This window comes from Amphibalanus amphitrite, unplaced genomic scaffold (assembly GCF_019059575.1).
Source record: "Amphibalanus amphitrite isolate SeventyFive unplaced genomic scaffold, NRLGWU_Aamphi_draft 000917F_arrow, whole genome shotgun sequence".
Lineage (NCBI taxonomy): Eukaryota > Metazoa > Arthropoda > Thecostraca > Balanomorpha > Balanidae > Amphibalanus > Amphibalanus amphitrite.
Genome location: NW_024882411.1, coordinates 309 through 12,696, shown reverse-complemented (window position 1 = coordinate 12,696; position 12,388 = coordinate 309). Strand labels below are relative to the sequence as shown.

The 12,388-nt window shown below is 53.0% G+C and overlaps 1 protein-coding gene across 1 annotated transcript; it reads right to left on the bottom strand.

Annotated features, from left to right (window-relative positions):
* Positions 1 to 8,443: 8,443 nt before the first annotated feature.
* Positions 8,444 to 12,143, bottom strand: LOC122368038 (uncharacterized protein K02A2.6-like). Its single transcript, XM_043341632.1, has one exon. It carries the CDS (start codon positions 12,141 to 12,143, stop codon positions 8,652 to 8,654), a length of 3,492 nt encoding a protein of 1,163 aa, XP_043197567.1. The 3' UTR covers positions 8,444 to 8,651.
* Positions 12,144 to 12,388: the final 245 nt, after the last annotated feature.

Below are 12,388 nucleotides of genomic sequence, written 5' to 3'. Positions count from 1 at the left end.
GCTTGTAGAAGTGAAGAGTATCTTATCTATTTTAAGTAGGCATTGAGTAGTTCGGTAGTTCTTGAAACGTGAGCTGTGACCGATGTGCGGAGCTCGTAAATATTCATGCATTTCATAATCGAGCCAAAACTTTTGCGACTACAAAACTTTTAAACTTTTAAACCTTTAAGTGTGATGTTCAGGCTCTGTTGACTGCAGAGGAGGCGAGTTTCAAGTTCCAATAGGACCTAATGATAATAAACAAAAAATTCCACTTTATTTTCGGCTAGGTCTGTAACTCCTGGGCCGTTCACTGTCATCCAGCGCCACCAAAATTCCACCTCACCCACCCATCCTCCCTCCCTATCCACCCCACCGTCTTCCGGTGCCTGTAGACCGCCGGGGGCTACAGCCATGCGGCGGGCGGCGGCACGAGCTCGCGCGAGCCGCTGCCGGCCTCCGGCTCCGGCTCGCTGATTGGCTGGTGTGCCGATCAGCGTTCCCTTCCCCCGTATCGCCGGGTCGCCCGCGCTAGCAGGCGGCGGGCCGGACTGGGCGTGTCAGTGCTCAGAGTGGATTGTGAGGGTTGGGTGCGCGGAGACTGCTGATTGTTGCTGCTGCTGTTTTCGTGCTGATATCGCTTCATCGAGGTGAGTTTGGGTGCGGGAATGTCGGTGTGTTGTATGTGCCTTTTTATTGCATTTGTATGGTTCAATGAGTGGGTAAGAGCTGACCAGGCGAAAACAAAATGAACTGGTTTGGTTTCCTGTGCTATGCATGGGCAACGCTACAAATGATTGCAGGGCAGTGAACATTAGGGCCATGGCCCCTTTTTTAACGCCCATCTTTTTATCTCAACACAAAACCTGCGGCAGTGCAGTTCAAAGAAATGAGACATCCAACCATCGATTGTGGCTCTTTCGATACGCTTAGGTCCAATTTTATTTTATGTTCTCCTCTACTATGAGCGCCTGCTGACCTCGTTGCCGGTGCAATTTAGGTCTCTCCGACCCTTCAGTGGACTAAGAAAGACATTGGGATCGAGTTATATGTTATATCCACTGTGTGTTATATGATCTCCTTCGACCAGCTTAGTGACCTGAGAGGCCGTGACCTGATGTCAAGACCTTTTGCAAGCATGCTGTTGGACGCACGTGAACAGGATAGACATAATGGTGCCAAAATTGCTGCTTTAGGGCTATTTTTGACAAAGTTATTTATAAAAACCGAACCTAGGTACACCTTGGGGCACGTGACCTGACCTGTCGTGACCGGTCACCAATAGACCTGATACCTTAGAATCAGGTACCAGTCGCTGCGTCTTGTAACGTTGCTTGCTTTTCCGCGAGGTTCTAGCTCAATTAGGTGGAATATCTCAATTAGGGGGCGTAACGGCGAAACGGGAGGGGCTCCAGTTCCACTTCCTGGCTTCCCCCCTCCCCATCTCAGCCGGTATAATGTAGAAAACCGATAGCTTCGGCGATGATATCACTCCAACTAAATTTAGGCCCCATGCGTTACTTGGTAAAATGCTTAGGGCGCCTTTATCCATTTGTTCGATTAAAATTTGAGATTTAAAAGGTCCATCCTCATTACATAACGAAACGTCTTCTATCGGTCATTTATGTTAGCAAGTGCATTAATACTAATTAATGAAATATTTATTAACTGTTCCAACTTTATATTTTTTCACATGGCCTTGCATTGTTTCTGAATACTGTTTATGATACCACGAGTTACGAGGCTGCTTTATGAAGCCGACTTTTGGCGACCTTTTTGTGTCGGGGCAAATGTCAAGGTCAGAGCTCGTGGAGCCCAAACAGGCTTCGGTGAACACCGATTGCCAACAAAGAGATATCTGTCGCGTCTGTGTCAATGTATGGTGGACGAGTGAATCGGACTGGTGAAGGTTGACTTTGGTCAATGAAAATTTCCCATTGGATTGTTTTTAAGATACTCTTTCTTATCGCCTGGTTTTTGCTTTGACTCATTATGCCAAAAATAATGGTTTATTTTGATTGCAAGTTTCACTACTCTACAGCTAATAGCTATGGTTGGCGATTAAACAAGATTTGTTTATAAGAAGATGTTGATTTGTTAATGAAGATGAAGATGAAGATTTTATGTTAACGGGATATAATTGCATTTTTCTCAGCATTAAACAAGTGCTAGAAGTATAATTGCATATACCTTTGCTTTTTACTTGATAACTTAAATTCATTTCCTAACCATTAGGGGAGAGCGGGGCCAGTTGAAACACGGGGTCAGATGAAACATGGCTTTATTTTCAACAGTATGCAACATATGGCGTTGCCGACACCACTGCGCATCCGCGCTCGACCACTTCCTTTGTCAACGGCGTTTGGGCGGCAAACGGACGGTAATTTTGATTTGACACTTGTTTTTGTGTTTTTGAGGGGCGTTTGGGAGAAATCGTTTTTATGAGTATTTTGTGATATCTCATATACCTTTGTTTGCTGAAAGAAGAACTCCTGGCTCCGGAATAACACCTTATTTGGCCCTTCATTCAGCATGATGTCGTCCCTCCAGCTCGTTTGACATGTGCTTTACGGCGCGTGCGAGATGGCGGGAGCGGATGGGGTCAATTGAAACGCTTCTCTGAGGGTCAGTTGAAACAGGGCCACAGGCCGTTTCAATGGACCCCGGTAACCTTTGCAATGGTTATTGTTCAGGGGCTGTAAACATTAAAGGAAATAGTCCACCTTTGAAATGAGCTTTTAAACTCAAATAGTAGATTAATAGAGCTCATTTTTTGACCTCTTTTTCTCCAGCCTTTTGCTTGAAAGCACACTATAGCCTGAGATATTTCTCATTATCCTCATCCGCCCATTTTACCATAGTCTATGTACTTTATGTCACCTATTATGAGGAACTTTGCACTTTTAGCTTTCCAAAGACCTATTGAATGTAGCATTTGGAAAAGTAAACCGGACAAATATCTCCTTAAGAAAGTGGCCTTAAAGAGGAAAACAGCCCATTGTTAAGGATAGGTGCAATTGACCCCATGGGCTGGTTCAATTGACCCTCGCATCGGGGTCATTTGAAACGGGCGTAGAGCTGTTTTATAAGCATGCGTTTGGCACCAAAATATGTTTGAAACATAATTTTACATATCTTAAAATGAAGCCAAAAGAGCATATTTTTTTCATGGCATTGTGCATTTTTCGATATGACAACTAGATCTCGCTGTGCATGTCAATATATAAAAAGTGGTTCAACTGGCCCCGCTCTCCCCTATGATTATATCTGAAAAGCACATTTTTTCTCAACTGCATTTGAGATCACGAAAGGCATTCAGGCCTGGCTCATCCTCAGGGTGACACCCGAACACACCTTTGTTGCTAGCTCTGACGGCTCCGGGGTCACCCGAGGTTATCACGAGAGGCCGACTGAGAGCGGCGGCCGACGCCGAGGTCAGCAGAGGTCACCTCCGAACGCCGCCGAGGTCAGCAGAGGTCACCTCCGAACGCCAGAGAAAGCTGTCTGACACAGCCCGAACCGACATTCCTCTCCGATCCCTATGGTCCGCGCCAGCCGCCGCCCGACGGTTATACCCAAGGCGTTATACCTACGTTTGTTGGGAAATGCTCGGCTGGTCTTTCAGAGTACAAAACGTTTTGTACCCAAATGCTGGAATAATGATAATGTGCTATCTTATCATCTTTATCGGGTGTGGGTAAGATGTATGTTATAAATGTTTTAGTTTCCATTCGATATTTTTTTTTAGTCATCTTTAGACAAAACGTCCCTTTTTCCGAAAGACGGATGCTGATTATCTAGATAAGGCAAAGAAGCGATGCAAAACACACATAGCTCAGTCTAATTATGCTTCGTCTCGTAGCTTCGTCTTGGACAAACCTTATCGCAGGCAGCATCGATGTTACTTGTTAGATATATACGGTTTTTGCCTTGGCATCAGCGGTGAATGATGAGTTCATCGATTCTGCCTTGGTCTTTTTATTTGTTTAGTGAATGAAGTTTTATGAATTAATTCTTCTCACACTTTCTGTTATAGGATAATTTGGGAAAATATTTCCGCTCTTTTTATCCCAAACAAAAGACAAGAGGGAAGACCTGACGGAAAATTCAATTTATGGACGTTGAATGTCACACTTTTCACCATACCAAATTTCACGATATCTTTGACAGTCATCTGTCCGAACGTGCACAGCCGCGGATTCACATGAATTCGACTCGTGCGTAGTTATCCAAACAAAGCCAGCAGCGTAGTCCGTGCTTCCGCTTGTGCAGTCACGTTGTCGACGATTCGTAATGCACATTGTAAATGCTGCAGCGGTGTGTCGGGGCTCAGGTGCTACTGTTGGCGCACCTGTGGGACCTGTGCCATGCTGCAGGTCAAAGGGGTCAAAGGGCACTTCACTAAACCTTTCGTTTTAACATACCGCACGCCGCATCAGATGTGGAGGCTTTAGGGGCCTCAGCCCGCTATATTTATGTATGAACGTGTCTATTTTGGTGACTTGGTCTAATTTTCACTCTAAATCGGAGTGCTCTTGTCTGAACCTTTAAAAATAACTACCTATATTTTGGTCTGTCACTCGTTCAAGTAGTTAAACGTTTTCGAGTAGCACGTGGCACGTGACGTTCTGGACCTCAGCCGTCACAGTAGACGATTCTGCGTGGTGAGAGAGGTGCAACCTCGTTGCTGGCAGGTGTTGTTTTTGTCGCCGAGCGGGGTAGCCCTCTGTTCGGTCTGCAAACAATGGAGGCTCACGCGAGGAATTCCGTGTCTGTCACGCGCCGGGGGAAGATAGTAAGAGCCGCGCGTCTCTATCTGGATTCTAGTTCGGAATTTTAGCTGACGCTATTTGCGATTCAAATGCAGAGGAAATAGCCATAGAAAAGGAAATTCGCATTCATTCATTGCCTTTAATCCACAGCCGACACTGCAGCGTTACATCCGAATGAAAATGACATTGATTTATAGCATTCGCATTCATAATGGTAATGCACGGAGACAAACAAAGCATGTTAGCCAGTATGTCGCGAGCTTGACTCACCTCGGCAACAGTAAATGCCGTGCCAATAGGCCAGCCCACAGAGACTCTCCCGTCAGCCTGTCGCTCTGTTTTCTCTATGCTCTTCTCGGCCAGTAAATCACCCCGCCCACGGGAGGTGCTGAACAGCCGGACGTCTGCGAGCGGTCCGACCCGCGTGACCGCGCTTCTTCTCCCGACCGCGGGACAGTTTTTTACCCCACAGCGTCCCAGTCCGCGAGCTGCAAAAACGTCACAAAAAGCGCGCGACAACGAGCTTTCCCTCGCGTTCTTTGGCACTTTGGCGTGCTTTGTCTGATTGCCAATGAGGCCGTGACGAGTCGCTGTGGCGCTACCGACGCTGGCGTGAGTTTGTGAGTTTGAGCCAACTCTGTCCGAACTGTAATGGTATAAGGACGCTGGTGCCTCGAGGCGGCTCAGACGTCTGACCTGACCCCACCCGACCGGTGCCTGAGGCGCTCAGTGGTGGTGAAGGTGAACGTTCAGTGATCGAGGGAAGAACAGCTGACTTGGTGAGTGTTAAGTCCCCATGGCGTGCTCATCCGCGCTGCTTCGCCCCTTACCGCTGAGAAACGCAAACCATTAGTTGTTGTTGGATGGGAGATGGAGAACGGTCAATTATCTTCTGATCGTTCAGATGGCATTGTTGCGTCCTCGCAGTCTCCGGGTCTAATTGCTGTCCCAGGGTTACATCAGCGTCCTTCCTTACCAGAGTGTTTAAAAAAAAGTGTCACGGTTTTGAAAAAAATATTACTAAATATTAATATTAATAATATGATATTAATATATATAATATTAATGATAGTAGTATAGTAATAATAATAATAATAATAATAGTAATATTACTAAATATTACTATTACTATAGTTCATATATGTAAAGCTAAAATTACTAGCTCCTATATGTAAAGCTATGCCTGATTGGGTCGATTGCTTTCTTTTCTCGTCAAGCTAATAGACATAGTTGTTAAACGTTTGGCATTCCATAGGCCATATAGGCATTGTCAATGTCCAGCTTACGTTATAGTGAACTTTAAATGACTCGTTGCATTGCATTCATTTCGTTCGCTGACATCGGACACAGTCAGAAAATCGGAATTATTTGGATGGCGCTAATACAGCTCCACCGACTCATCGATTCCATACGAACCACGGCGGCCCAGCTGTCTGACACACACGGTGACCCAGTCGCGGTGATTTAATGCAGGTGTGGTCACCTGCTCGGCCCGGAGGGGCCCGGGCGAGAGGAGGCTCAGGGTGTGGCTGACCGGGTGGATAACCCGTCTACCTCGGCTAACTGGACCGCTGCGGGGGCTCGACTACAGACCTGACTTCTGATGGCAGATCTGCTTCACGCTCCTGATTGCAATCAACAGCACGTACTGCTGCTGCTGGCACACATCGGCTCCAGCTAGACAATATCGACCGGGTCCTGGCATTTGCATTCGTTCTTGGAGAAACAGGCGCATGCACTTGGTTGACGTCTTCGTCCCGAAATCGTGCTTAGTCACTCGGGTCGTTACCATGACGACGTGACGTCATGGGTCAGCTCGGTGTGTCTCTCCGCTCCTTTTCTAGCCTATCGCCACTGCGGGCTGGCCTCAGACCCCCCAATTCTGATGCAGACCAGACATGTTAGTTTGCAGATCCCGACAATGCAAGGATGATTGTCATGCAGGTAGCGACTCGACTAATACAGACTCTCGCTGGCTGAAGCGGCCCCGTGGCGGAGCGGACTTGTGATAGGAGCTCTGTCGGCGTCTGGGCCGCGCCCGCGGAGTTAGGCCAGACTGCGAGGCGGGCTTACCACACTGGCCGGACCGGCCGGGATGGAACCGGGGCCGCTGGCGCTCGGCGCGCGGCCGGCGGAATGCAGGACTGTGGATCTGGAGGTGGAGTGTGGAGTCTGCCGTCCGCTGTACGGGCGGAACATCCGCCGGATGCGGGACGCTGACAGCGCGGCGCGTGCTCGGCGGAAGGGCGTCAGATTGTCAGATGTCAGCAGTCGGTATGTCAGCAGCCGCTGACAGCCGCGTTAGCGGGTGGGGTGGGGACTGATGCTGCCCAGCTTTGGGGCGGTATTTGATGATCTGCACCGGTTTCAGGTTTATTCGGATGTTTAAAAAAATGAAAAGGACATACACAATTTTTGAGTAAATCTAACCATTATGATTCGCTTTCGTTGCTAAAGAGCATAGGCATTGGACACTGCAGTTTCAGGCATGCACAGGTAATCCTTACTGACTTCATTGCCGAGCCCTATAAAAAGCATACAATGCACGGCACTGCAGTGGTCGCCTTGAGTATGCCCGATGCCGCTAACAGAACAGAAGCTACCTTTCAGTTTTCACAGCACTTTTACCGAGTCATTCCACGAGTTTGGGGCCCGAGACCGCTAACAAGCTCCCATGGCTGCTCCGATCCGTTAGCTGCGCTCCGGCACGTACTACCAAAATTTCCCACGACGTGCCTGACCGATCCCACCCCCACCGTTCGCCGCGAGCTTGTGAACGGCCATCGTCGCAACTCCCAGGAATTCCCACGTCCACTTGCCTCATCTCCACGTCCACATGTCCACATCCACACCCCTGAACATCCACACATGATCGCTTTTTTCCTTCGGAGACTAGGCGAAACGCCAAGGCGCTATTCGGTAGCTGTGATAAGAAACTCGGACTGGCTTCCGTCAACGGAAAAGATAAGGAATGGGCCGATACACTGCTGCAGATCCGGCTCTAACGGAAAAGCGACTTGGTCCAAGCTCGATCTGAAGAGAGACGTGGTATTGTTGAGGACGTTAGACGGTTTGTGTGTGTGGGGGGGGGGGGGAGGGGTAGTAGGAAGGGCAAGGTGATGAGAAGTCGGCCAGGCGGCCCCATACCTCAAGGTCGCACATCGTCGGTTGGGTATTGGGTAAGAGATGGTATTTGAGGTGGAACCGACACACGTGTCCTCCGTAATGTGGTTGAAAATTGGGCATTGTCGCTACCAAAGCGCATCGCAAATTGCCAGCCATATGTACTGAGTTAATCGCTGATGTGAGCATGAGTAGATCTTAATACACCCGCTTTTGTATTTTGATTATAATAACAAAATATAATTACAAGCTTCTTAAAATCGTATTACAAAGTATTGAACCGTGTAGCGATAATCAATTGCTTGAAATTGAAACGTTTATCATGTTTTTTTTACCTACATCACACACATCATAGGACGCTAAGACAACATTTATCGTCCTTGCATCTTGTTCTGTTCTGCGCCCGCCGGATCCTCAGTCCGCACTGACACGACACGCACCGCTCTGCACATATATTGCCGGCTCGGACGGCACGCACACCTTGACGGCTCGCTCGACACTGCCCGCTCTCCGCCGGCGCCGGCCGGCGGCCGCTCGGCGGGCCAAGGCCGGGTCCTTCTCATAACGGGGGTTGCGGGCCCGTATCATAACACCTCCCCCCAAGACCTTCGCTCTAACAAAAGCATACCTTGATACGTTAGACGAATGTCTTCAAACAAAAGTAATCTCCGTTAAGCGAAGCATCCATCAAGGAAGACGAGAACTATCGCGCGATACAACGAAATGCAGTTACAATAACAAAACACATGTCGGGGCATTCGTAGCGTGCACACGCTATCAGTCATATGTGTTGGTGTCCCAGCGGACTTGCAGTCGCTGCGGCTCACGACGCTGGCGACCACTTTGACGGGGCTCCGCCGCTCGCGCCGCCGCCGTTCGGCGGGTGGGCGGTTGCTGCAGCGCCTCCCGCCGGGTCGGCGGCGCCCGCGCCGCGCCGGGAACCTCCGGTGGCTGCGGCTCCGCGCCGCTGGCCAACATCGGGCGGTGTGGTCTCAGGAAACGCCTGTTTCTCCAATATATGCGTCCGCTTGGCATCTTTACAAGGTAGGTGCGGCGCTGTCCCACGCCGACGATCACACCCGTACGGTCCCAGCGGCCGTTCTCGGTGCTCTGCACGTCGACGCGGCAGCCGACGCGCAGTCCAGAGAGGGGGCGCGCTGTGGCGTCGTGACGGCGCTGTACGTCGTCTCGGAGGTCGGCCGCCCTCGCGTCGCACGCGTCGGCGGCGCGCTGCCATTCAGGTGCGTATGCTCGGTGATGGGTCGGCACGCCTGACCGCAGCGGATGACCAAACAGCGTCTGGGCTGGTGACCTGCCGTCGGCCCGTGGCGTGTTTCGCAGCTCGAGGAGACCTCGGTCGAGCTGATCGTCGTCCAGCCGTCCGCTCGCCGAGGCAGCCACGATTATTTTCTTCACCGTTTTCACGGCAGCCTCGGCGTGACCGTTGGATCTCGGGTACCGTGGGGATGACATCTCGTGGCGGACTCCCCACCGGTCCAGAAATCGCCGGAGCGTGGAGGAGGCGAACTGCGGTCCGCCGTCTGTCCGCAGTACGGTGGGAACACCCGTCTGAGAGAACAGCCGCCGCAGCTGCTTCACCAGGTGGTCCGCCGAGGCCGTCCTGGGGCAGACCGTTACATACGGCCAGCCTGACAGTCTGTCCACGTACACGAGGTAGGTCCGGCCGGCGACATAAAAATAATCTGCCGATACCGACTCGAAAACGCGGCTGGGAAGATCGTCTTCCATCCATAAGGGCTCATTGCTGTGACTGGCAGCGAGCTGCCTGCAGCTCTGGCATGCAGAGACGGTGTTGCATATGTCCCGGTCAATCCCCGGCCAATACACGGACAGCCGTGCGCGGCGTTTGGTTCTCTCCATTCCTTGGTGAGAATCATGTAGCCGGTCGAGAACGTTGCGGCGTAGACTGGCCGGAATCACGAGCCTCGCTCCGTAGACGATGAGCCCGTCGTCGACCGCCAGCATTGAGCGGACACCCCAGTAGGGCCGCAGAGCTGGTGCCACGTTGTGTCGGTGGTCGGGAAATCCTGCCAGGATGACGTCACGGAGGGCTCGGTACTCGGGATCGCGGGCGGCTGCCGCCCGAACCGAGTCCAGAGTCCGGTCTTGGAGCGGAGCGACTAGGACACCGTCCTCGGAGGTCGCGCTCAGAGTAGCGACCACGGCGTCGTGCAGTGCCTCCGTCACCTCCGCAACCTCGTCTCCCGTTGCTGGATCGGAGACTGGAGCGCGTGACAGGGCGTCCGGGATGCAGTGTGAGGCCCCCTTTTGCCATACAGCAGTGAAGCTGTAGATCGACATTTTCTCCCGCATCCGCTGGAGGCGAGGGTTGTCGATCTCTGATAACCTCTTGGAATTGAGGATCGGGACGAGAGGGCGGTGATCCACGATGAGGTCGAACTGTGGAAGTCCTGCCAGAAAGATGTGGCACTTGCGGAGGGCCCACAGGCAGGCCAGGCACTCCAGCTCCACCACCGCGTATCTTGACTCTGTATCTGTAAGGAAGCGGGAGCCGCACTGCACCATCTTCCATGTGTCTCCGTGGCGCTGCTGGAGAACGAAACCCAGACCGCGGGTTCGTGCAGAGTCCGTTTGAAGCTTGGTAGGCAGCTGCGGGTCGAAGAAGGCCAGAACGGGTGGCGACACCAGCGCTCTCTTGACGTCCTTGAATGCCTCTTCATGTTGCTCAGTCCATCTCCAGACGGTGTGCTGCTTGAGCAGATCTCTGAGGGGCTGAGCTGCACTGGCGATGTCTGCTGAGAAGTCGGCCAACTGATTGGTGAGTCCCAGGAACGATCTGAGATCGGTGAGGTTCTCCGGCCGCGGGAACTCAGAGATCGCTTGCAGCTTGCGGTCGTCAACCGTGTAGCCCTGTTCCGAGATGCGGTAGCCGCAGTAGTCCAGCGACGGCCGCGCAAACTGGAATTTGCGCGGGTTGATAGTGATGCCTGTCTCTCGGCAGCGTCTGAGGACCGCGACCACGTGAGAGAGATGGGCGCTGTAGGTCGCGTCGTGCAGCAGCAGATCGTCCACGATTTTCAGCGTTCGCGGTATATCTCCGAGTGCTGCGTCGCCCCGCCTGTTGTATTCGTCACCTGACGAGATGAGACCCATCGGGGCCCTGAGGAACTTCATCCGGCCCCATGGAGTTATGAAACAGGTGAGGTCTTGAGATTCCTCGGCGATCGGGACCTGAAAGTATCCCATGGCGGCATCCAGCGTGGTCAGCCACCGCGCGTCCCCGTCGATAGACGCCACTGCGTCGTGGATCGGTCTCACGGGGTAGGCAGGTCTCTTCACGAACCTGTTGATGGCGGTCATATCCACGACCAGTCTGGCTCCTCCCTGGCGTTTCGCAATTGGCACCATGGGGTGACACCACTCCGTAGGGTAGTTCACCGGGGCCACGATCCCTCTGGCGACCAAGTCGTCGAGCTGGCTCTTTATTTCCTCTCTCCAGCAGTATGGGATGTTTCTGGCAGCGGTGAGAGCTGTGGGGACTGCGTCGTCTGTCAGGTCGATGACCATCGGGCCACCAGCCATCTCGCAGAGCGTCTCATTGCCGTCGAACACGTCTTTGAATTGTTGTCTCAGGGCCGCCTCATGACCTCTGATGACATCGTCTGACGGGTCGTATTCGTGCTCCCACACAGGCTGGGCACTGGCCGCTGTTTGTTGAGACGACGGCTTCGTGCTGGATCCTGCGGCTCCCGCGCCGCCCGCTGTGGCTCCAGTGCCGCCCGCTGCGGCTCCCGTGCCGCCCGCCGCGGCACCCGTGTCGCCTGCCGGGGCTTCCGTGCCACCCGCCGAAGTTCCCGTGCCGCCCGCCGCCCGGGCCGCGGCCACGTGTTGCAGCGGGTGACCAGTAGGCGGCGCCAGGTGTTCGTCGACAGGTGGCGCCGGCGGACGGTCGGGACGCTGCAGAGGCCGCGCGCCGATCGACTGTGAGCGGACGTGGCTGCCGCGGCTTTGGTCTGGAACGGACTGACTGCGCCAGATGTTGACAGGGATCTGGGCCGGAAAATTGGCGGGCAGGATCCGCAGACGCACGGAGTCACACCAGCCGAGCAGGAATCCGGTGACCTCTCGCAACACATACACCGTTGTGGCGGTCTGGCAGTCGCCAAAGGTCACCGCGGCGCTGAATTGGCCGATGCAGGTCAGCGGCGTGCTCCCGGCTGACGAAAACTTGATCTCGCCGCCTACCGACCCGGTCATCTTCGTTGTGACACCCAGGGACGCAGCCATGTCAGCGCCCATGACCGTAGCTTCCGCCCCGGTATCAGGCATGCATAACACGGCCGACGATCCCGTCGAATGGACGAGTGTCACTCTGATCCGCGGCGTGCGGCGTGCAGTCAGTTGGTCCACGTAGATATCTCCGACAATTTGTCGTACTTCGGGTCGGTCACCGGCCGCGTCCGCGTTTGCCGGCGCCGCGCCAGGACCCGTGCCCCGCCCGCGGCGTAACCTTGACCGGCCACGGCCGGGCG

Bases quoted from the DNA above. Each gene is read 5' to 3' on its own strand.
- LOC122368038 (XM_043341632.1), bottom strand. From the start codon at position 12,143: ATGGCTGCGTCCCTGGGTGTCACAACGAAGATGACCGGGTCGGTAGGC.